The 25,203-nt window shown below is 43.4% G+C and overlaps 1 protein-coding gene across 4 annotated transcripts in view; it reads right to left on the reverse strand.

Annotated features, from left to right (window-relative positions):
- The window catches only part of LOC138751849 (leucine-rich repeat-containing protein 37B-like), a 155,192-nt gene that overhangs the window by 107,800 nt on the left and 22,189 nt on the right, over positions 1 to 25,203 (reverse strand). For 2 of the 4 annotated variants that reach the window (XM_069914696.1, XM_069914693.1), the window contains exons 2-3: positions 23,927 to 23,998; positions 7,552 to 7,623 (exon numbers count right to left, since the gene is read on the reverse strand). The exons of 1 other annotated variant lie outside the window; for it this stretch is intronic. In XM_069914696.1, coding sequence (XP_069770797.1) covers positions 7,552 to 7,623; positions 23,927 to 23,998 — 144 coding nt within the window. The remainder of the gene's footprint in view (positions 1 to 7,551; positions 7,624 to 23,926; positions 23,999 to 25,203) is intronic. One more of the 4 variants, XM_069914694.1, reaches the window with a different exon arrangement.

Here is a 25,203-nt window from a genome sequence, read left to right on the forward strand (position 1 = left end):
CTCGACGAAGGAGGTGAGGGTAAATGGACATCTGATGGATTGTTTAATAGACACTGGCTCGATGGAAAGATTTATAAACTCTATGACTGCTCGGTGGTACAATTTTACCCCAAGGTTTACCCCACAGTCTACAGTTATGAGCCCAGAGGACCCCAAAACCCAGCAGCAATAGAAATTCACCAAGACAAATGGTTACTTAAACAAAAGTTACATTTAATTATGAAAACAGGGTCAAACTTTAACATATCACTATTGGCTTAACTAACCTAACTTAACCCCCATCTAATTCTAAGCACACATGTATGTAATGTGTGTGTGAGTTCAAAAAAGTTATTTTCTTCAGTCCAATCTCACTTCTCACTCCTCCAAGTTCACTGGAATCAGGCAATTCTTATACTGTGCACAGAATTTAACATTTATGAATTTTACACAGCTTTGGTGCTTGAAAGGTAAATGGTTGCCACTCAGGAAGGTTTTCAGAGTTGGACACACACAAAGTGATTCCTTCAGATCAGCCACATCAGGGTCTTGCTCAAGAAACTTGCCCCATCAAGGTTTTCCAGATGATAACCTCTTTCTTTCAGGTCACCACAGAGTTCCTTTTTGTTTCCCTTATTTCAACTGAAACAGTATGCAGCCAGCCATCTCCTCCTGTATGGACAAGGGCTTTCACCAGGCTGAACTAAGAACTCACAACCCACCTTCAAAATGGGGTTTTTCCACAAGCTTGCCAGCTTGTCATGTTCCATTCCCAGCTACTGCTGCTGAACTGTAGAACTGAATTCTCCCTATCTCGCTCACTCAGAGAAAATCACATGACCCTCTTAGAACAGCCATCTGCACTCAGACAGACCTAATCTTCTGAGTTTGTTCATCTGTTGCTTTCCAAATAAACAATCTATTACTCCACAGCATGTCCAATTAACACCTATTTGTGAAGTCCTTACAGGCATTCTTCAAAGTTTTTGCAAAGGCTCCCGGAGCCTGGACTATCTGGCTTGAGCAGAGCTCTAGCATTTTAAATGATATCTGTTTTGAAGTGTTTGTAATTGACTTACACTAAAAAACCTGGCACAATTTATCTCCTTTAAAACATACAATACAAAAGATAATATAATCTGTCATACTACTGTATCCATCTTGCATCGCAATTGTATTCAGTGACTATTTAGGGGTATTGTACTGTGCACTTATTTGTAAAAGGGTGGGAATTTTGTAAGTTCCAACTGTATGTATTGAAAGGTTTGTGTGCTTCTGTGTTGCTGGGCCTAGACTTCCTGTGTCACCTAAAAAGCGTGGCTATGGAGTACTCAGGCCCACTTCCCCAATCACAGTGCAGAACAGAAGGTCCCAAAATCCAGCCACAACATGTGGTCTCTCCACGCTGAATTTTGTACCCACCTCCCTTGTTTCAGAACCTAACCCCTGACTGTAAGCTGATAGCCAACAAGAGCAGGCAATATAGTGCAGGGCATCAAGAATTTATTAGAGCCGAAACACAGCAGCTACTTGAGGAAAAAAAATCATTGAGCCTAGTAACAGCCCATGGAGAACCCAGGTAGTAGTCGTGAGAGGGGAAGAAAAGCCCAGGCTAGCGATTGACTATAGCCAAACTATTAATCACTTTATACTCCTGGATGCATACACCCTCCCCCGAATCTTGGACATGGTGAATGAAATTGCGCAGTACCGGGTCTATTCAACCATCAACCTGAAAGCTGCATATCACGAGTTACCAATCCATTCCAAGAACCGTCTCTACACTGCATTCAAGGCAGATGGACAGCTTTATAAGTTCCTGAGGCCCCCTTTCGGTGTTACAAACAGGGTCTTGGTCTTCCAGAGGCAGATGGATGAAATGGTAGATAAGTACTGGCTAAGGGCTACCTTCCCCTATCTCGACAATGTCACCATTTGCGAACACAACCTGGAGGACCATGACGTCAATCTCCAGAAGTTTCCCCATGTGGTCAAATCCCTGAGCTTCACGTACAATGCCAATTAATGCATGTCAGGACCAAATGTCTAGCTAGCTATCCTGGGTTATGTTGTGGAGAACGGCGTCATTGGCCCAGACCCTGAATGTATGTGCCCCCTCTTAGACCTCCCTATCGAACAGACCATGAATGCACTAAGGAGATGCCTGAGCTTCTTCTCATACTATGCCCGGTGGGTACATCATTACATTGACAAGGTCAATAAAATCCACCTCCTTCCCATTGTCGGCCGAAGCCCAGGCAGTTTTTCACTGTCAGGAGCAATATTGCGAAAGCCACCATTCATGTGGTGGAGGAAAACGCACCATTCCAGGTGGAGAACGATACCTCCGACGTAGCTCTGGCCATGACCCTTAACCAGATGAGCAAGCTGGTAGCTTTCTTTTCCCACACCCTGCAAGGCTGAGCTCCAAAACCTGTCTGTTGAGAAGGATGCTCAAGCCATTGTGGAGGCCATTAGGCACTGGAGGCACTACCTGGCCGGCAGGAAATTCACTCTGCTCACTGATCAGCGATCTGTAGCATTCATGTTCAATAATATAAATAGGGGTAAAATACAAAATGACAAGATCGGGAGGTGGAGGATCGAACTCTCCACCTATAACTATGAGAGAGTGTAGAGGCCAGGTCCACTCAATGAGCCTTCAGATGCCCTGTCCTGATGAAGTTGTGCTACTGCACACACCAGCCAGTTGCAGTCATGTCACGACAAGCTCTGCCACCTGGGCATCACCCACATGGCCCAGATCCTCAAGGCACGCAATCTGCCCTTCTCTATTGAAGACATCAGGGAGGTATCTGGGTCATGCCAGGTCTGCGCTGAGGGTAAACCGTACTTCTACCATCCCAACAAAGCGCACCTGATAAAAGCTTCCTGCCCCTTCGATCGACTCAGCGTCAATTTCAAGGGGCCCCTTCCTTCCACCAACGGAAACGTGTACTTTCTTAACATTATCGATGAGTACTCACATTTTCCGTTCATTATCCCCTGTCCAGTCACCTCCACCACCACAGTCATCAAAGCTCTGCACTCCATTTTCACAATGTTTGAGTATCGCAGCTATATTCACAGTGACCAGAGTTCATCATTTATGAGCGAAGAGCTACACCAGAACCTGCTTGCAAGAGCCATTGCCTCAAGCAGGATGACTAGCTACATCCCCCAGGGGTATGGACAAGTTGAAAAGGAGAATGCAATGGTTTGGAGCACTGCAAGAGGTTCTGCCCTCCGCACTTCACTCCATAAGATCATTTCTCTGCATTGCGACCAATGTGATTCCTCACGAACTAATGTTTGCATTCCCGAGGAAACCCACGTCGGGGATCACTCTTCCAACATGGCTAACAACACCAGGACCAGTCCTGATGAAAAAGCACATGTGGAGAAGCAAAATGGACCCACTGGTCGAGAAAGTGCACCTACTGCATGCAAATACGATGCATGCCTTTATGGCATACATGGATGGCAGGGAGGACACAGTCTCGATCACAGATCTGGCACCTTCAAGAACTGAGGTCCCAAGGCCCATAATTGGTCTAGAACCTCCAAATACCCCGCACAGGGTTCCTGACAACATAGTTCCAACGGAGACGCTATTGGATCCACGACCCCTAAATCCCCCTTCAAGTCCCGCTATCCAAGAATCACAGAAGGCACAGGAAGTTCTGGAAAAGCAAAGTCCACCAGTACTAAGGCGCTCAACCAGAATAGCCAGGCCCCCTGACAGACTCAACTTGTAAATAATAGTAAAAATTTGAGTTGCTGAACGTGGTCTCTGTTTTCACCAGCAGGTTCTTTTCTGAAGGAAGGGGTGAATGCAGAGAACTGGAATAGTTGACCGGTTCAATCACTCCTTCATGTTGCAGCCGTTCTAATTCGGCTCCACTTCTTGCAGTGCTGCATATGGGAGAGGTCGTTTCGTCTTGAAAGTCGGTTTCACATTTGGAAAAAGACAGAATTTTGCCTTTGTTTTAGTGCACCGCCTGAGGCCTTTGGAAAATATCTGTGCATGGCGATGCTTCAACTGTACCAGCAACTCTTGTGCTGTATTTGCCGCTGTTGGGGTATGTGCCACTTCCAACTTTTGACAAATATCATTTAGTGGACTGTCAAGTAGATTCAACCTTTCGATCCAGTCAAGGCCCATGAGATCGAGGTTAGGACATTTTATCAAATAACATGATCTGCACCATTTAAGTTGATGGAACAGTCAACTGAACTTAACAACTCCAGGATCCCCCCAGAAGCGTTCCATGCCGTGTTTTCGGTTGGAGTCACTTCTGGCTGACCAATCTGTTTCCAAGTTTTCTTTGATATTAGGGTTATATCATATCCTGTATCAATTTGCAGCCTCACTGGAATGCCGGTACCTTCGTGTATTTCCTGCATTTAGCAGTTGCCACTTTAAAAGTTGCTTCGATTGGTTTCACTTTTGTTTGGGAAGCTAACTTAATGGGTGTTTTCCCTCTGCATCATTCAGGTTTATGTCCTCGATGCTTGTATTTACTGCAATGCTGCTGTTTGTACGGTCAGTCACGAGCGTAATGCCACTCATTGCAGTTCCAACAGGCACTGGGCAGTTTGGCTGGGCGGGTCACACTTTTATTTGGTCTAGTGGGGTCTGCTGACTTGACTGTCTGTACACCACTTGAAGATGAGTGCTCCACTTCCACCATTTTCCTGTCATATTTCAAATTAATTAAGCGTTGGCATTTGGTGATTAATTTTCGAATGATCACATCAAATTCCTGTTCAATCTTCACCAGCAACTGCATTCTGAGGTCTACATCTTGGTGTGACCGCATTTCTGCTACAGAGACTGGACATTTGAACTGGTCTTCAGTCAGCATAGAGAGTTTAAAATGCTCGCACTGTCGATTTACCCTACTCGTGTATGCCACAAAATCTTCGGTATCTCTCTTGGTCATTTTTAAACACTGATACCGAATGTTGAATGGTGATATTTGATCACCGAATATTTCCGCCATTACCTCAAGCGTTTCCCTGAAACTGAGCTCCTGGGGAAGGTTTGGCAGATTGAAGTTTATGTATCCCATCCTCGTCACCAAAATATGTTGTAACCATGGCCAGAAATGCTATATGAGGAACTGAACTTCCACTCTTGGTTACCCAGAGTAATGAAACCACAGACACAGAGGTTTCCCTTAACACTGTGCTCTTTACTGCAATTTCTCCGGACAGACTATTATATATTTATAATATTTATACAATCTCGTGAGTCCTGGTGACTGTGGGTCACTCAGATTAGAACTCCCTAGCAGGATTTTAGGTGAGTAAGAGGTTACACAGATCCAGACCCACTCTCTCGACATCCCCTCCTGGATCTAGTGGCATGGCAATGTCTAAGACAGTAGGGGGAAGTTCTGTTACAGTGAATGGCCAGACCAAGCTTCGATGCAAGGGGTGCCCTTTCCCCGCTACACACCATGTGTTTGCTAGATGGCTGTTGACCCTACGAGAGGGTTTGTCCACCTTTTGACAGGTCTTGTTTTTCATCCTGCAGGTGTCTAGCCACCCTCCACACCAGACAAGTCTGGTGGGAGAGCCAGTTCAGTCGCCAACCATCTGACCATGCGACGGGTAGTACTGAGTTACATTGTATCAGTAGCACTCAGACGAGCTCATAGCATACTATATAGGTTAATCTTTTCTTCATTTGGGAAGTGACCAAAACTAAGGCTATAAAGATTGTCAAATGAAAAATTTCAGAATAACTTCCTGCCTCAGAAAGTAATTAGAATGTCGTTCTCTCTACCATGTCGAGTTATTGACATGCATTGGAGTTAAATATTTTAAGGGAGCTAGTAAAGGAGAAAGGAACAGATTATATTAATAGGCTTGAAAGAATGAGAGAAAGTAAACACCAACATGGACCTGATTAACAGAACTGTCAATTTCTGTCCTGTATAGTCTATATAATATTGTAAGATGCTTATATTTTGCAACTGAAACCTGATTAAACCAGAATCTAATTTGATTTAAAAAAAAATATTTAAAAAGGATGAAAATAATGAGATAAACTCAATTGTCAGACATTCAAAAACACTTGAAAATGTTGGTTTCAAAGTTTTATGCAAATAAAGATAAGGATCTTGAGTAATCCACTGCTATATATTTGTAGAATGGCCAAATATTTTGTACATGCTGCTACAACAATAGACTTTAACTAAGAATTGCATATTTCCATCACAGTTCGATAGTTTAAAGCTGATTCAAAATGATTGTACTTTTTTTTTTAATTAGTTCAATAAAAAACACAGCAAGGGCATCATGCTCATCTACTATTAAATGCTCCTTTATCAATATACTGTATGTTTCCAAGTCATTTCAAAGGGCATACAAGCGTGAACTGTCATATACTGTTTAGGGTGATTCTGGATGAGAGATGAGCTTCTTTGTATTAAGACAAATGGATTTTTAATTGTAATCCAGTTATTTCATTTTGTCACTGATACTAATATCGTCTTAAATCTAGATTGGGTTAATTTTCAGTGTTGCACAGTTGTGTAGAAAGTAGTGGAGTTGCTCGCAACTTCAGGATCCAATATTTGTTCCTGATCCCATGTATTGCTTGTGTGGAGATTGCATGTTCTCTTCATTACTTTGTAGGTTTGCTCCAGATGTTTGGGTTTCCTCTTGCATCCCCAAGATGGGTGGGTAAGTCAGTGGACTACCTGATGTGTAGGCTAATGGCAAAAGGAATCATCAGGTGCAAATAGAGATGTATGAGAACTAAATAATGTGTGAGTACAGGGAAATAAGGAGAGGGTGAAAATAAATCCAAAGGGTTTCTACAAATATGTTAATAGCAAAAGGAGAGAGAGGTATAAAATCAGTCCCTTAAAGAATCAGAGCGGACAACTGTGTGTGGAGCCAAAAGAGATGGGCATCATTTATAAAAGTATAAAAATCAAATTTAATTTATCCAGTATCTGTCATGCAATTTGAATGCAGGATAGAGTAGAGAATCTAGAATTTGATAACACTGTAGAATTATGATCACCAAGTTCTTGGCTGAAAGTTGTCAAAGATAAAATCTTTATTCCTTAAGGATTTTCGGAAGGTTTTAATTTATCATCACCAGGCTGTTAAATCACTTTCATGAAGGGCAAATATCAAATATATTATATTTTCACACTTTTATTATTCATACCTTCTTCTAATATCACCGGAGAAAGATTTTGCCATCTCTTTTCACATTTTATCCACATTCAGTATTTCAGTTCAACCAGTAAATCAGGTGATCTAGGCTGTGCTTACTCAATAACTTGTGCTCAGTGATAATTAACCAATGGGAGGTTAAAGTGCTGAATAACATGACAGGCATTATTCTCTCTCTTCCCATTGCATCCTGACTCAAAACTATCTATTAAAATTACATACTCGGGCAAAAATTAATGAAATTCATCTTTCCCATGAACAAGCAGATTTAAATTACATTTGTTAGTTATCTTCATCCTGTAGAAAAGCAAAAACCATAAATCACTAGAGTTCACAAAACATTAAACTCAGTAAATAAATTGTGAAACTTACAAATACTTCAATCTTGAAAGACCTTCAAAGGATTCTGGAATCAGATCCGTTAAATGGTTTCCCTTTAAGTTGCTGAAAGTTAATACATTTTTATAATAAGCTTCATGCAGTCTAAAAGCATTTTAAATTATCCTAAAAATCCACCTGTGGCCATTCCAGTTACACTTCTAATCTCTGACTCCACTGAGCAATTTCATTCACCAAATCTGACAGGGGCATTTACTTCTGAACCAGAAATTTAACTGAGGATACTCCAATGAACTCAATGAGGAACACCTATTGGCAACAGTAAACATAGATCATTGAGACAGAAATTTTCTGCACACATCTTTTACATTTTAATAGTTATCACAGAGGAGAAAGACATGATGGCAGCAATTAGATGGTTTCAACTAACTTTCAGTTTTTTTTAAGATAAAATCCTTGATTCCAGAAACCATGTAACCAGCGTCTTAATATAAGATTGACTTAACTACTTGGAAGTTCAGAGAAGCCTCATTAACAGTTATGGAACAGGAACAGGTCCTTCAATTCAACTATGTTTACACCAACAACTAATCCCATATACTTAAATATAGTCTATATCCTCTTTTCCCTGTCTGCTCATATATCAATCTAAATTCATCTTAAACATTGCTATTGTGTCTGTTATCAGCATCTCCCTGATAGATGCATAAATATTCTTGACATCCTACCCTGATTATAACTCAAGATTGAATCTATTATGGCAAATTCATCAATTACACCAGAAAAATCAAGAACTTTGCCTTGTCACTGTTGATGTTCAAAATTGCTAATCTATTCAAATGTTCTTGCACCATTGTGGTCCGAAATCATGACTTAATTTGTTTTAGGGCACTGAAGCTCCTCTCATTAGAGGCCAATGTTGCTGCCAGCGTCAGAAAAATGCATAAATGAGGACATTTGGGAAAACATCACCCAATCTCAAGTTCAATATTTGACCATAAATTTTCTTCGGTAACACAGCATCGAGTTTCAAATTCACATCAAACATTCTTTTCAGAAGGAGCACCTCATTTTGTCACTTGAAAGATGACTTGGGTGAATGAAACTGGGTATTGCAGCCGGAACTGATTATCTTTTTGTAACAACTCACTCTCATCTGTTTAAAGTGCCACAAAAAAATTTTTTTTAATCCACAAATTCCCTGACTGCAGAAAAGCGACATGCTGAAGAACACATTCACCTTTAAGTCATTTTAGGCATCCTTTTGAGTTGGGTAGCCCCTACGAGTAGCAAAACTATCTGGCACATCAATTTTGATTGACACATGCCCTGCTTCTTCAAGTCTAATAGCCTAAATATGCATGAGATTGTCTGGTCTCGGAAGCAGGCTCAGGCCTGGTTAGGACTTGGAGGGGAGACCACCTAGGAACACAAGGTGCTGAGGGGCACTGTACAAAATGGCAACTCTCTGTGTGCCTTACAGTAGACAAGTCAAAGAATTTCATGTATGTTACATTCTAAATTTAGTATTACATGACAATAATGGAACCTTTACCTTCATATCATTCCAGTTCACTCTCAATTTCAAGATATTTGTCCAGAGTTGATCAGTGTTGTCCCTTTCCACAGCTAATGTAGCATCATGAGATTCTACTACTAAGTTGACCTCATAGATCATTTTGAGAACTTTAATCCAAATCAGTACATATTCAGAGGTATCCAAGTTTTTTTTTTGACATCCTGAAGATCAGACCTACACTCTGCAGTCCAATTAGTAACTTCACTCAGCTCTGCCACTCCAAAAGCCATGCAACTGGTCTTACATTCAATTCTCACTGACCATCTTGTCTTTGACATTTTATACAGTGAGGCAGGAAGGTATTTTTTCAGTATCTCCCACTGCTGGGGATTGAACTGAAGACACTGAACATTTTCTGTATGATTACAAAGAATGTTATAGCTTCACTGCAGGCTTCAGCACAATCCGTACCAACGAGATTCAGAGAAGGATTTGCACAACTGGAGAAATGCAGTTCTCGTTCTTCTCCTTTAAGATAGCTTGCACACCACTGTACTTTCCTGCCCTATTGGAGCCATTGTCATATGCTTCACCCACACAGACTTCAAATTTCAGATTGGGACTTACAAAGAAGTCTAAGATTTTCTCTGCAATTTCTTCACCCGTCTTTTTGGAAAATTCATGAAATGCAAGGAAGCGTTCTTCCATTGAAAAACGGGTATCTTCCTTCTTCACATATCTGATGATGAATGATAGCTGTTCTTTTTTGCGAACAATCAGGCATCCCATCAACAGTAATTGCAAAATGCTTTGCAGCTTTTATTTCTTCAATAATGCTCTTTTGCACAAATGACCCACAGATTTCAATGAACATTTTGTATTTTATTTGATAGGTAGTGTACTTGGAGCCGTGTTTCATTCTCCTGTGCATTCCATACACATGTAACATGTTCAGCTAATACTGAAGCATATTTGCTCAGAAGCTCAACAATACCCAAAAAATTTCCATCATGGCTATCACTAATTTGTTCAGAAGAACCACGGAAATCGAGGCCCCTCTCTGACAAAAAAAAGGATGACATCAAGAATGCAATGAAGAATTTTCTTCCATTTATTACTTTCAGCCTTGAGCTGGTCAAAAATATAATTATCAATTGAAGTTGAAGCATTACTTGCTGCCATTTGCTTCTTTCCATGCAATATAGTTTTCCTTGTGTAAATTAGAATTGTCATGACTGGTTAATAGATTCACATTAGAAGACATCCCCCTTGGTAATCAAAATAAAACAAGGTGCACAATACAGTGATGGCTTCACTTAACTCCAACACAGCCAGTCTCATTTATATTTCTCTCCATTTGTCAATGTTTGCTGTAAAAAGGTGATTGGAAATGAGTGATTATTCTTATACTTGGGAACTTCAGTTGGTACTTCAAACTCCTGAACTTTTAGAAATAATTCAGTGTCAATTCCATTCAATAAGTCTAATCAATTTGTGATGTGGAGGCTTTTCCAGCTGCAGATCCTTTTTCATTATTATCAGCTTCAGTTGGCAAATGTGGTTCCACTGTTTGCTCTATCAATTTATCATCAGTTTCTTTGGGAGTATTACCTTCCGTATCTGTAGCTGGTCCTAGTCCTATAGCCTGGTTATCAAGATCAGCTCTGATTCACATTGATGGTGATGTATTGCTAGGAAGTCAATAATTTATTTGGACTTTGTCACCATGGTAAAAAAAACTTGTGTGGTCCTGGGATCCAGAGAGCAATGCTGCCTGGAGCTCTGCTTCCTGGTGGTAAGGTCAAGGGTTAGGTCCCTGACAAAGAACAATCCAACCAAGTCCTCAACGGTGGAACAGGCAAATGAAGTTACTTCAAACTTAACAGCTGTGAAGGGAGATGAAGGCTGCAACAAATCAATCAGCTCCAATCATCGTGGTTTTCATGCCTTTGGACTTAGTTGGTTGATTTGTGATTGATTGTTTTGTAACGAACAACGCATTACGAGCAGCAACAGGCAATGAACTCGATAGTGTTTAATTTTAAAACTAATTTTATTTCTAAATCATAAACTATGGTCTTAACTTTTAAATTATCCTTAACACTAAGTGTGTGTGCGTGTGTCTGTGAGTGAGAGAAAGAGAGAGACAGAGATACCCAAACCATTACAATCCAGACCAAAATCTAGAAAGTTACTTCAAAGTTCAGTCTTTCAAATTCAGTGTTGAGGTGTCAGCCTTTGAAATTTGATGCCCAGAAATAATGTTGAACTGATGGGAAGACTGGAATTGTGGCTGCTACAGACTCAAGAATTCTTCTTGTATTGCCTTTGAAGAAATGTCCATCCACATGAGCTCCTGGCCCTTTGTAGACAAATGGTAGCCTCCACGAAGCTTCCAAAACCCTAGCACTGGTCTCTCCAAGTAACTTCACTGTTAGTCACACTCAAAATGAAGCACTTTGCTGGCACAGGTCAACCACAAAAAGGCCCAGACATCCACAAAAATAGCTGGCCAAAAGAGCTGCTTCAAAAATCTGTATTCTCTTCAGCAGTCAACATGGTTCTCCCTTTGCAAAATCACGTCTTTGCAAATGTATCGAATTTTGGAAAACACTGACAAACCTTCCCTCATTTCTTCCAATATATCGAATTATCGCAGGGCTGTGACTTGTGTTGTGCTTGAGTGAAATGTTAAATGTTAACTGTGACCATTCAGTCCCTCCTGTCTATACTATCCCTGACAGTGATAATCCCATTTTACTAAAACGTAATAGTGTGCTTCTTGGAGTGCCACATTAAGTACACGCACAAGCAACTTCATTCTATGGGCCACTTTCCAAGATTGGACATAAGCCACTTGAGAGCCCGGAAATAGATCAATGGAACAAAGACCAGCATCCTCAAACTCAAGGGATAGCCTTTGCCTCAACCAAGGGGAGTAGGCCCCCTCAAAATCTTAGGTGCATACCAACTGGCCCATCTAGCTTCACTCACCCCCACCCCACCCCCGTTCTGGCTTACACAATGGCAATCTACACCATGCCTACCTTGAATTAAACAAGAAAATTTGAAGATGATGGGATCAAGTACAATTCACAAATGTGCTGGGGAAACTCAGCAGGCCACACAGCATTTATAGGAAGTAAAAGGTAACCAATGTTTTGGCGTTCATCAGGTATAATAAATAAAATAGGCAGTTGCCTGAATAAAGGTGGGGAAGAGGGGAGGAAGAGAGGAGAGGAGGGTAGGAGGGGAAGGAAAGCATTATCTGATTCAAGGACAGCTTTTTTTTTGCTGTTGTCAGGCTCCCAAATAAACCTCAAAACAGTATAATTATGTTGCCTTTGCTCCATACCAACTGATATCTCTCTTTTCTCCACTTTTTCACTGTGTTATATTATGCTGGGATGTCTGCTGGTCTGGTCACAAAATAACTTCTATCACTGCATCTTCGAACATGTAACAATAAACTTGAACTTGAAGGAAACAAAGACGGAGAAAGACAGTTCCCACAATCAATTAAAACAACAAACAAGTCTTGGCAAACACAATACAGGTCATGGGAAAGCTCCTGTGCTACAAAAGGAGGATGGCAACCCATTCAGACCCATGCTAAAACCCAAGCATAAAGTGGCAACAATGATAATCTCTGCACAATGAAGCACTACAGGAAAAAAAATTATTCTCATAAAATCTGTCCGAGTCATCTGCACCCTGCTCTTTGCACTTACAGAATCAGAAGGTGGTCACTTTTACAGATGCATCTGTGCTCACAGAAATATAGCAACTGGATGACCTTAATCAGATGCGACCTGTCCGAATGGGAGTGTGATAGGTTAGGTATAGATATGGTTTTGGAAGATAGATTGTGTAGGTCACAAACAAACACAAACACTTCAAAACAGATCTCATTTTAAAATGCAAGAGTCATGCCTACAAGGTAGTGCAAATGGAAGGGCTCATCTCGGGAAACTGATAAGATCTGTCCTTGAATTGATTTTTGGAGTCAGCAAGCTGTTTTAGTGGAGTGTGCTGTTTTAGGAAGGTAATGTGGTTTTGCAAGCAGAGAGAGTGAGGAGAGAGAGAGACAGAGAGAGAGAGCGAGAGAGAGAGAGAGACTGCTGATTTTCTGCAGTGGTTATTGGAAGCTTGTTGAAAACCCCATTTTGAAGATGGGTTGTGAGTTCTGAGTTCAGCCTGTTCAAAGCCCTTGTGGTCCATACAAGAGGAGATGGCTGGCTGTATAATGTTTTGCCTGAGATAAGGGAAATAGAAAAGGTGACCTGAAAGAGGTTATCATCTAGAAGACCCTGATGAGGCAAGTTTCTTTGGCAAGACACTGAAATGTCTGATCGGAAGAAATCAGTTTGTGTGTGTCCAACAAGCAATGAATCTCTCTCTGAAAACCAACAAGAACCCTCCTGAACAGTAACCATTTCCCTTTGAAGCACCATAGCCTAGTGAAGATTCATAAATGTTAAATTTTGGGCATAGTATAAGAATTGTATGATACCAGTGAACTTGGAGGAGTGAGAAGTGAGATTGGACTGTGCATCAAAGAACTTTTCTGAACTTATACACATAATACATGTGTGCTTAGAATTAAAAGGGGGTTAAGTTAGGTTAAGTTAATAGTAACAAGTTAAATTTTGATTCTGTTTTTATGTTTAAAGAAAATTAAAAGTAACTTTTACTGGGTTTTGGGGTCCTCTGGGCCTGTCACATTAGAAGTGTGGTTTGCACTTTGCACAGACAGTTTTAGGTCATCGTCCTGATGTCCTCAACCAAATAGGGGAGGTTGTAGGCTGTGATGAAATGGAAGAACCTGCTGATCCCAGGGTGGCAGAGGTCATTATGGAGGGCTTGTAAATGGTCTATCTCCATGCTGGTGCAAGTCCCCCAAAGGCTCGTTAAGCTTTCTGGACTGCTACAAGATATCATAGTTGTTGGTAGAGACTTTGATTCTCCACCTCAGAATCTTGTTGTTTTTGATTTTACCCTGCTGCATGAAGCCAGGATAGCGATGCTGTCTGATCCGCTGTACTGGCTCATGGTCTGGGAAGACAGCAGCGCCCAAGATGGTGGCACCCATAGTGCGTGTAGAGGTTAAAACCTTACATTTATGATTTATAGTTGTTTTATGACTTTCCTTTTAAGGATTAATTGTTTTTGTAGAGTTACCATAGTTACTATAATGTCATACGTCATAATATCTGAGTAGACAAGGAGCTCATTCTCATTCTTGGAATAACCATGGAAGGACAGTAAGCTCATTCGAGAAACTTTTCTTTTAATTTATCATCATTATTCATTATTAATCATTTATTATAATTTTAATTCATTTATATTTGTTTGAAATTGAGTATTGTTATCATCATTATAAAGTCCGAAGCTATGAAGCTATGAAGATGTTTATTTGCTTTTATCAATGGAAAATTAAAGCTATTTATAGCTGCAATTATGAAGTTTGATTTATTTGGATGAATTAGACACAATTCGGAATATCGAGGCTTACTTTTCTTAGAAGATAACATGTTTGAGATTGGTAAATATTAGAAGCTGGGAAGTGTCATCTACAGCGTGCATGCAGTGCTATTGTTGTTCATCGGAAATGACATCATCCAAGATGGTGGCCCCCACAGCGTGCACACGGTGCTGCTGTTGTTCATTGGAAGTGTCATCATCCAAGATAGCAGTGGCCCTATTGTCCACATGCAGCACTATTTGGGTTAGAAAGTTGCTTGGATTTGCATACATTTGTGTAATGTCCCTTCTTCCCACAGCTGGAATAGACCATTGTCCTTCACTGGGCAGTGATTCTTAGGGTGCTTGTGCTCGCCGCAGAAGTAGCATTTCAGGTCCTCGCCAGCGGCAGCAGCCGTAGTAAGATCAGGCCACCCTACGTCCCAAGATGGCGGCACCTGCATTCCCCACAAGGCAACCACGTAATCAGTTGAGAAAGAGTCCAAGTTACAAAGGACTACTTCCAAAGTTTGAGCTAGTTCGATGGCTTTCAGCAGCTTCAGTTCACCCTGTTCAAGCAATCACTGGGGAATATAATCCAACCTCATGCCTGCCACACAGGCACCGCGGATCAGCTCCTCCGTGTATACTCTTCTGCTGATACAGCCTTGCAGCCACAGGCGTGTGTGGTGTTACACCACCAGCCTGCTGTACCTGCAGGAATGTAAGGGGACAGGCCAACACCTGGCCGGCTGTCAATCAGTCAGCCTGAATGGATCAAGCCCCACCTGGTTGGGTGTCAATCACCCTCCGGGATATAAGCCTGTGCCGCCTCCCGAGGCCTCACTCTGAGTTGCTGCAGCCACAGCCAGCCTGGCTCTGTGGAAGTCTTTGTGGATTAAAGCCTGTTGTACAGTCTTTACCTTGTATGTGTCTGACTCTGTCTAACAGTGGACCACAGTGTGTCCGAGGTCTCTCAGGACCCGGAAGTAATCATCAATCAACTCCTTGAGTTGCTGCTTACATGTGGCTAGGACGTGCCTGGCACAGACTTCATTCATCTGGGCCATGTACTGGCCTTTCAGAATGTCTCCCAGTCTCTGACCATCAGGTAGACACAGTGCCCAACCTATGAGAAAGTAAGTGTAGCTTGTCTGTGTCAGGTTGGATGATCGCTGTGGAGGCCTGCAGAAGCACGGTGAAGTAGCTTAGCCAGAGTTCAAACATCGGATGCTTCCAGAGATCCCAGATCAATTTCCAACCTCCCTGAACTCAGCAACTTGTCCATTCCAAGAAGAATTATGGTAATAAAATCGATGCACCATCAATATCTCGAAAGACAAGAAGTTACCCAACTGATCTGCTTTTATTACCGTAAACAGACAGCATGTTGCTGACCCGAGACTTGAGCTTGTTCTGAGGAAGGGGTATGGCATTGTCGCCTTTATTAGGGGAATCAGGGAGGAGCCACAGGTACAATCAGCTAGGGGTGGACCAGCTATACACATACAAAAAGTACTAACAGTAGTTCCACCACACCCACTTATTTAAGAAAGGTAAGAGAAAACAGGAACTACTGACCCTGTTATGCTAACAATTTTGTCTAAGGAAAATATTGGAATATAACTTGCTTGCAGGAGGGCCAGTACTAGCAGCTCAATGTTCCAGGCTTCCATTGCTTTAGACACTTAAGAACGGGCAATAAAGGGGGGAAGAGTGGCATTGCTTGTCGTAAAGGATCACAGCTGTGCTCAGGCAGGACAGACCAGAGGGCTCATCTTCTGAGGTTATATTGGTGCCACCAAGGAATGGGAAAGGTATGACCATGCTCATGGGGTTGTATTATAGACCACCCAAGAGTCAATGAGAATTGGAGGAGCAAATCTGTAGAGAGATAGCAGTCTGGTGCAAAAAATAAGACTGTGATTGTAGGATATTTTAACTTTCCACATATTGACTGGGACTCCCATGCTTTAAAAGAGCTGGAATGCTTGGAGTTTGTCAAATGTGTTCAGGAAAGTTTTCTAAATCAGTAGATAGAGGTCCCAGCTTGGAGTTTGTCAAATGTGTTCAGGAAAGTTTTCTAAATCAATATATAGAGGTACCAACTAGAGAGTGTAGAGCTCGTCGAAAGAATCAAAGACTTGTTGATCCAAGCCAAGGCTTTTATTAGCAAAAGACAGGAGCTCTTCACAGGTGGCCGACCAGTCCGGAATGATCCGACCTGGCTAGGGACACAACCCTTTAAGGCCTAGACAGTAGTCGTGGCTTAGCTCTCAGCCAATCGCTGTAAGCACAGTCTAGATACTGTAACTATATACACTATATACATTGGTGATAGATCTGTACTATCACATTCACCCTTCTTGGAGAACTGACTCTGGAAAAAAAAACAAAAAAAAACGAGGGAGAGAATGAAAGGAAGGGGTAGGTTAAGGACTGTAGCGGTCAGGGGGTCTGACCATCCGGCGTGACCGCCGTGGTACTGGGATTGGGGTAGCTGGAGTGGTGTCGCCAGCGGGCTTGTCAGGTGCGACCGCTTCTTCGCTCAATTCCCCAGTCGTGTTGTCGGGAGGGTGGCCCGGGTCGTTGGGGAGCTGTTGGTCCTTCAGTTGCGGCATGGGGCCTGGGGAATAAAGAGTTGGGGAAGGTTGGGTTGGGGGATTTGCTGGGTCTACCGCGTCCTGAGCTAGGTCCCGCACCAAAACAGCGTCTTCCCGCCCGTCTGGGAACTCAACGTAGGCATAATGCAGGTTCGCGTGGAGTAGAGTCACTCAGTCGACCAAGGGGTCGTTCTTTGAGTGCCGGACGTGGCGTCGCTAAAGGACGGGGCCAGGGACGGTGAGCCATGCCGGTTCCTGATTCGGATTTCCTCGGGAATAGGAACATCCTTTCATGGAGGGTGGCATTTCTTGCGGTACATAGGAGGGAGCGGATGGAGGGTAAGGCACTAGTGAGAACCTCCTGCCAGTGAGAGGTGGGGAGATCTTTAGACCGGAGAGCTAGTGTAACCGCTTTCCATATGGTGGCATTCTCCCTCTCGACCTGGCCGTTACCGCGTGGGTTATAGCTAGTGGTCCTGCTTGAAGCAATACCACACTCCAGAAGGTACTGTTGCAGCTCTGCGCTCATGAATGAGGACGCCCTATCACTGTGGATGGAATTGGGGTACCCGAAAATGGTGAAAATACTGTGAAGGGCCTGTATCACTGAGGTGGCAGTGGTGTCTGGGCAGGGCACAGCGAACGGGAAGCGGGAGTACTCGTCGATGGCCGTAAGGATGTAGTTATTACAGTTGTTCAACGGTAGGGGACCCTTAAAGTCTACGCTAAGACGCTCGAAGGGGCAGGTGGCTTTGATAACGTGGGAGTTATGCGGACGGAAGAAGTGGGGCTTGCATTCAGCGCACACCGAACAGGCTCGGGTCATGGAGCGGATATCCTCGACTGTGTAGGGTAGGTTGCGCGCCTTCACAAAGTGGGCAAACCTAGTGACCCCTGGATGACAGAGTGCCTCATGGAGTTTCTGCAGTCTGTCCATCTGTATGCTGGCGCACATCCCCCTGGAGAGCGCGTCAGGCGGGTCGTTGAGCTTACCAGGCCGGTACAGGATGTCATAGTTAAAGGTGGAGAGTTCAATTCTCCATCTGGCGATTTTGTCGTTTTTTATCTTACCACGCTGGGTGTTGCTGAACATGAAGGAGACCGCGCGTTGATCAGTCAACAGTGTAAAGCGCCTCCCAGCGAGGTAATGTCTTCAATGATGCATCGCTTCAACTATGGCCTGGGCCTCCTTCTCGATCGAGGAGTGTCTACTCTCTGGACCCTGGAGGGTTCTGGTGAAGAAGGCTACAGGCCGACCGGCCTGGTTCAAGGTGGCTGCCAGGGCGAAGTCGGATGCATCGCTCTCGACTTGAAACGGGACAGACTCATCGATCGTGTGCAGCATCGCAGCAGCGATGTCGGATTTGATTCGATCGAAAGCCGCTCTGGCTTCGGTCGAGAGGGGAAAGGAGGTGGTCTTGATAAGAGGACGCGCCTTGTTGGCGTAATGTGGAACCCATTGGGCCTAATACGAGAAAAGGCCCAGGCAACGTTTGAGCGTTTTCTGGGTATGGGGGAGGGGGGTAAGTCCATTAGGGGACGCATGCGGTCAGGATCTGGCCTGACTATCCCATTCTCCACCACGCAACCTAGAATCGCGAGTCGTGTAGTCCGGAAGACACACTCGTCCAAATTGTAAGTCAGGTTCAGCCGACGGGCAGTTTGAAGAAATTTATCTAGGTTGGCGTCGTGGTCCTGCTTGTCATGGCCGCAGATGGTGATATTGTCCAGATACGGGAAGGTAGCGGTTAGGCTGTTCTGGTCCACCATCCGGTCCATTTCCCGCTGAAAGACCGCGACACCATTCGTGACCCCGAATGGTACCCTGAGAAATTGATATAGCTGCCCATTCGCTTCAAAGGCCGTGAATGGTCGGTCCTCACAGCGGATCGGGAGCTGGTGGTAGGCCGAACGTAGGTCAATGGTGGAGAATATGCGGTATTGGGCAATCTGGTTCACCACATCCGTGATGCGTGGCAGGGAGTACGCATCCAGGAGCGTGAAGCGGTTAATGGTCTGGCTATAGTCGACCACCATCCGTAGTTTTTCCCCGTTCTTGACAACCACCACCTGGGCTCTCCAGGGACTTGAACTGGGTTCGATGATGCCCTCATCCAGCAATCTACACACCTCACTCCTTATGAATTGCCTGTTTTCGTAACTATATTGCCGACTTTTGATGGCCACAGGCTTCCAGCCAGGGGTGCGGTTTGCGAAGAGTGCTGGCGGGGCATTCCGGAGTGTGGAAAGGCCGCAGGATTGGCCCCGGGGCACGGAGGCAGGTTGTTCGGGTGCTTCGGGGGTGGGGCAATGGCAGACCGAGAGGGGGGCGTGGGATCCCCCAAAGTGTATGGACACCGTTCGGAACTGACACTGAAAGTCTAATCCCAGCAACACTGGGGGGCACAATTGGGGAAGGATGAATAATTTGAAGTGGGTGACCGTTACGCCCTGTACTTCCAGCGTGGCGATGCAATACCCCTTTATCCCGGTCGAGTGCGACCTCGTCGCTAATGAGATCCTCTGGGTAGTGGGGATAATGTCAAGTCTCCAACGGAGGGCCAGATCTGGCTGGATAAAACTGTCAGTTTACCCAGAGTCAAATAAGCAATTGGTGTAGTGTCCATGCACTTTAATCAGATCCATTGCTTTAGTGAGAGGATGAGAGTATTGCTGGTTTAGTGTTATTGAAGCAGTTGACAGGGGAGTTCCGCGTGATGACGTCACTCAACAGGATGATGTCACGTAACGGGATGACATTACGCAACGGGATGACGTAATAGACGTAGTCAACGCTGGAGGAGCAGGTTGGAGGAGCAGGTTAGAGGACCTCCCGGAAGTGCTGTTGTGGCGTCGGCGGATGAAAGGTAAGTAGTGGGGTTTGTAGTTGCTCGTGGTTGGTAGGTCATCAGTCGCGGCGGTCGGGCCTCGGCGGTCGTCAGCAATGGACGCTGGGGTGAGTACCTGGTTGGCTACGGCGGGTCCCCAATCGGTCGTGGTGGCCGCATCGGCGGCGGCGTAGGCAGCGGCAGACGGGGAGTGGGCAGTGGCGGCAGCAGCAGCAGCGGTTGCCACATTCAGGACCGAGGCCGGGTCGAGTGTTCCGCACGGGGGCGAGAGGCGGGCCAACACCATGGTTGCGAGGGTGGGCTGCCCCTTCCGGGTTCGGCGCCTCCGTGACGTCAGGCATTGCCGTGCAGGGGAGCCCTCGCTCTCATTGGATGAGAGCTCTGGGGAAGAAGGATTTGAATAGGATAGTGGCGGTTGGGCTTCACACGAGGCACTGTGTTTGCCGGCGGCCATTTTAGACCTACAGACTGCAGCAAAGTGGCCGTTTTTAAGGCACTTCTGGCACCTGGCTTTTCTTGCTGGGCACTTGGACCTGCTGTGTTTGTCCCTCCCGCAGAAATAACATTTTGGGTTCCCAGGGGGCAGTGTAGCAGCAGCCGACAGGCAGTCAGTATCTCAGGGGGTGGTAGGGTAGAAGGGCATTCTACTCACATCAGAACGAGGGGTCCAGTCCCTAGAGAACTCGTTAGACTTTAAGGCTGCATCCTCCATTGTGATTGCAATCCGGGCCACGTCCTCTAGTTTTTCTACCCCTTGCTCGAACAAGTGCAGCCTCACTTCGTTCGATCGGAGCCCGGCCACATCGGCATCCCGGACGAGGTCGCTAGTGATCTCGGCAGCAGTTTTGTCAACACAGTTACAGTCCTTGCCCAACGCCTTGACTACTTATAAATATGCCCTGCTGGACTCGCTGGGCTGTTGCTTCCTCGACGTAAGCACGAGCCGGGCATGAACTCTGTTCACCGGTTGATCATACAGTTCTTTCAGTACCTTTATGGCTGCAGTGTAAGTGGTCTCATCCTGAATGTTCTCGTAGACTCTCAAGGACACCATAGACAGCAATGCTGTTAGACGCTGGTTATCCTCCTCTACCTGAATGAATCTCAGGAAGTTTTCAAAGTTCAGCAGCCAGAATTTAAAGGCTTTAAAGGCTGTAGCAGACTGTGGGTCGATATCAAGTTTTTCTGGCCGAGTTAAATGCTCCATCCCTTTTAAAAAAAATTTTTTTGCTAATAAAATTGTAGAGCTCGTCGAAAGAATCAAAGACTTGTTGATCCAAACCAAGGCTTTTATTAGCAAAAGACAGGAGCTCTTCACAGGTGGCTGACCAGTCCGGAATGATCCGACCTGGCTAGGGACACAACCCTTTAAGGCCTAAACAGTAGGCGTGGCTTAGCTCTCAGTCAATCGCTGTAAGCACAGTCTAGATACTGTAACTATATACACTATATACATTGGTGATAGATCTGTACTATCACAGAGAGTGTGGAAAACTGGATCTCCTTTGAGGGAGTGACACAGAATAGGTGATAGAAGTATGTGTAGGGGAATATTTTGGGTCCAATGAAAATAATGCAAATAGTTTCAAGTTAATTATGGAGAAGGATAGGTCTGGGCTTCAGGTTAAGATTCTAAACTGGAGAAAGGCCAATTTTGAGGAAATTACAAAGGATCTAGAATGCATGTTAAAATGTTTTTAGGCAAGGATGTACAAGGTAAGTGGAGAACCTTCAAAGGAGAAATTTTGAAAATACAGAGTTTGTATGTTCCTGTCAGGATTAAAGGCAAGGTTAGCAGGCAAAGGGAACCTTGGTTTTTGAGGAATATTGGGGATCTGATTAGCTACATCATGAGGTCATTAGCACTTCAGATGTCATGAAACCAGGTCACATGTTGTGTGTCTATATTAAGCTTGATAACACTATAATAAATACTTTTCTCTTCACTGGCTTACAATTTCAGATATGGTCTCGTTATTTCAACATGATGGTGTATGAGCATAAACATTATCTGCCACAATTCCCTGAAAGTGGCATCACAGGTAGATAGACAGCTTTTAGCATATTGGCCGTCAAAAATCAAAGTATTGAGTATAGGAGTTGGAATGTTGTGAAAAAATTGTATAAGACATTGGTGAGGCCAAATTTGGATTATTGTGTTCAGTTTTGGTCACCTAACTACAGAAAATATATCAATAAGATAGAAAAACTGCATAGAAATTTACTACTTTCCTGGATTTCAGGAAGTTAGTTACAGAGAAAGGTTAAACAGGCTATGACTTTATTCCCTGGAGCGTAGAAGTATGAGGGGTGATTTGACAGAAGTATTTAAAATTATGAGTGGAATACATGGAGTAAATGTGGAAAGGCTTTTTTCTATTGAGGGTAGGTGAGATACAAACCAGAGGACATGGGATAAGAATGAAAGGAGAAATTATTTAAGGGAACGTGAGGGGGAAATTCTTCACAAAGAGAGCGGTAGTAGTGTGGAACAAGCTGCCAGCTGAAGTGGTGAATGAGGGCTCAATTTTGCCATTTAAGAAGAATCTGGGCAGGAACATTAATAGATGAGGTATGAGATATCAGTTTATTTGTCGCCATTAAGACCATTACAGCATTAAAAATGAGATAACATTTCCCCTGACCTGGTACAAAAACTGCCTAACAATACAATGCAACCCACAATCAATTTTCAGAAACCAGGTATGGACTGGGTGCAGGTCAGTGGAACTAGACAAAAGAAAAATGGTTCGGCACAGACTAGAAGGGCCAAAGGGACCTGTTTCTGTGCTGTAATGTTCTATGGTTCTATGAAAACACAACATTTAGAAACGAATAAGCTTGAACACAAAGTGCACAAATTGATGAAGGGGAATTTGTGTTTGATTAATCTATTGGCTTTCATCAGCTACTACACGTGTGCTGTTAATACCAACACCACCCACCAACCTCATCCTTTAACTTACATGAATCTGCATGTAACCAGACATTTTTTCCAATAAAAGTTTGAGAAAAGCCAAAATCTTCACCAATTTGCTATATATTTCAGACAACTGAATTCAAACCTCTACTTCAGAGGCTGGACATTGAAAAATGTTGTTGAAACATGAGATATATTACCAGTGTTTCAGACATGCTCCTTTCTTCAAGGAATAAGCAAAGAACAGATGATGTAACTAAAGAAACTGAAGACTGGCTGTGGGAGGAGTCCAAGGAGGTTGCCTCCCCTGGCCATTCTTCAGTCTTTATTTGTAATGTCCTCTCCACATTAAATTTCTCCTTGATTCTAGTAATCATCTAAATAAATCTCAGTAGTCCTTGATTTGTCCACTTCTTCATACCTGTTCACCCATCATTTCTCCAGTCTGCACTCAGATGCTTTAAATCCCAAACTCCAATGCATTCATTTAAAGCCCTCATCTTGCTATCACTGCAGTTTCTCACCCCTATTCCCTGCCTTTTGACCTTTAAACACTTTTTCAAAAGCACTTGTTTCAACTAATCCTTCTGTAACTTTCTTATTTCTTGTAAAGTAAATATGATTTCGATCTATTCCTTTAATCCTTCTGAATAAATTATTCTCTTCTCACAATTAAATTTGCAATGTTTTCTAATTTAAGGCTGTTATAAGCCAAGAATTGTAATTCTAAGTGAGTCAAAAACAGCAAACAGATCAGTTGAGTGAGTAAAACAAAATGCTATATAACACAGAAACTAACGAAACGCATTTAATAAAAAGTTTAAACTGTTTATAGTAATCCAAAGGATGAAATATTTCTCAATGACAGCTCAATGAGGGTGGGAAAGTCAATGCTGCTTCATCACAAGTATCTTTTATACTTTAATAAATAATCATAATGTTCTGTTTCCCATCTAAAAGTTTGTATTTACTTATTAAGCTGATAATCAAGCAATGAATAGAACATAACTGACAAAATAAATGAATTAAGAAGGTGATTCACAAGCATACTTACAGATATTCTGTACTTGGATAAGCAAGCCAACTGTCTTTCCATATAAATGAAATGTTATTGTCTCGAAAATCCCTAAAGTGAAGTAAACACTGTAAACATTATATTTCAAAACAAACAACATTACTGACTGAAATTGTTGAAAAACATACTTTAATTACATTTCTCTTTTATCTTATGACATTTCATACATAATGTCCCTTATTAGCCATGTCAGCAATATCTGCTTGGCATGTCTAATAAGGTAGCAGTTTTACAAATAGTAATGTTACTCCTAGTATACAAACTAGAGCAATGTTTGTTCATGTTGTTTCATTACTTTGCATCACTGTCAAACTCAATTCTCCTTCTATGCAATAGCAACAACCATTTTCTGCAAGGATACTTGGACAGCCATGAAGATCAAATATGTCCTTTTTCCTCTTCTCCTTTACTCATTCCAATCTAGGACCATTCTAATAATACTTCCTCTCCACCACAAATGAGATTAGCTAATAAGGATATATTCTGGGCATGCTTATCTTATTAGAGCATCATTTGACTTCTAACATTAACAAGTAATCCGATAGGGGGGGGGTGGGGGGGTGGCTTGGGAGGAGGGAGGGGGGGGGGGAGAAAAAGTCACTGTAAATGTGTGAAAAAGAAAAAGTGTATATCATGGCTATTGTGATTTATGGTGTGAAAAATAAAAAATTAAAAAAAAAACAAAAAAAAAAAACAAGTAATCCGATAATAAGACATAGGCTGTGAATATGGGCACAATTTAGAATTTTTTTTGGAATTCATAGTTTCTCTCTACGCCAGAGGGTGTCCACTCGGGCTGCGACTCAGTGTGGATCCGTGAAGTACTCATCTGCCAGGAGTAGTTGGATGTCCCCGGGCATCTGCTCAAGGAAGATCTGATGGAATAGGAAACAAGGTTTGTGATCCTCCGCCAGCGCCAGCATCTCGTCCATTAGGGCCGATGGTGTGTGGTCCCCAAGCCTGTCGAGGTGCAGGAGCCTGGAGACATACTGCTGAGGGGAGAGCCCAAAAGTGCCAAGGAGCAGGTTCTTGAGGGCAGGATATTTGTCCTCAGCAGGTGGGTTGTGTATTAGATCATCCACCCTGGCTGCCGCTTCTTCGTCCAGCACGCTCACGATGTGGTAGAACATTGTGGCGTCTGCTGAAATGTTCCTCAGTTGAAACTGCGCCTCTGCTTGCCCGAACCACATACGCGGGTGATGGGTCCAGAAGGGGGGCAGTTTGATGGCAATGGCGCAGATCTCTGCCGGGTCCAT

The sequence above is a fragment of the Narcine bancroftii genome, chromosome 1, assembly GCF_036971445.1.
Source record: "Narcine bancroftii isolate sNarBan1 chromosome 1, sNarBan1.hap1, whole genome shotgun sequence".
In the NCBI taxonomy this organism is placed as follows: Eukaryota; Metazoa; Chordata; class Chondrichthyes; order Torpediniformes; family Narcinidae; genus Narcine; species Narcine bancroftii.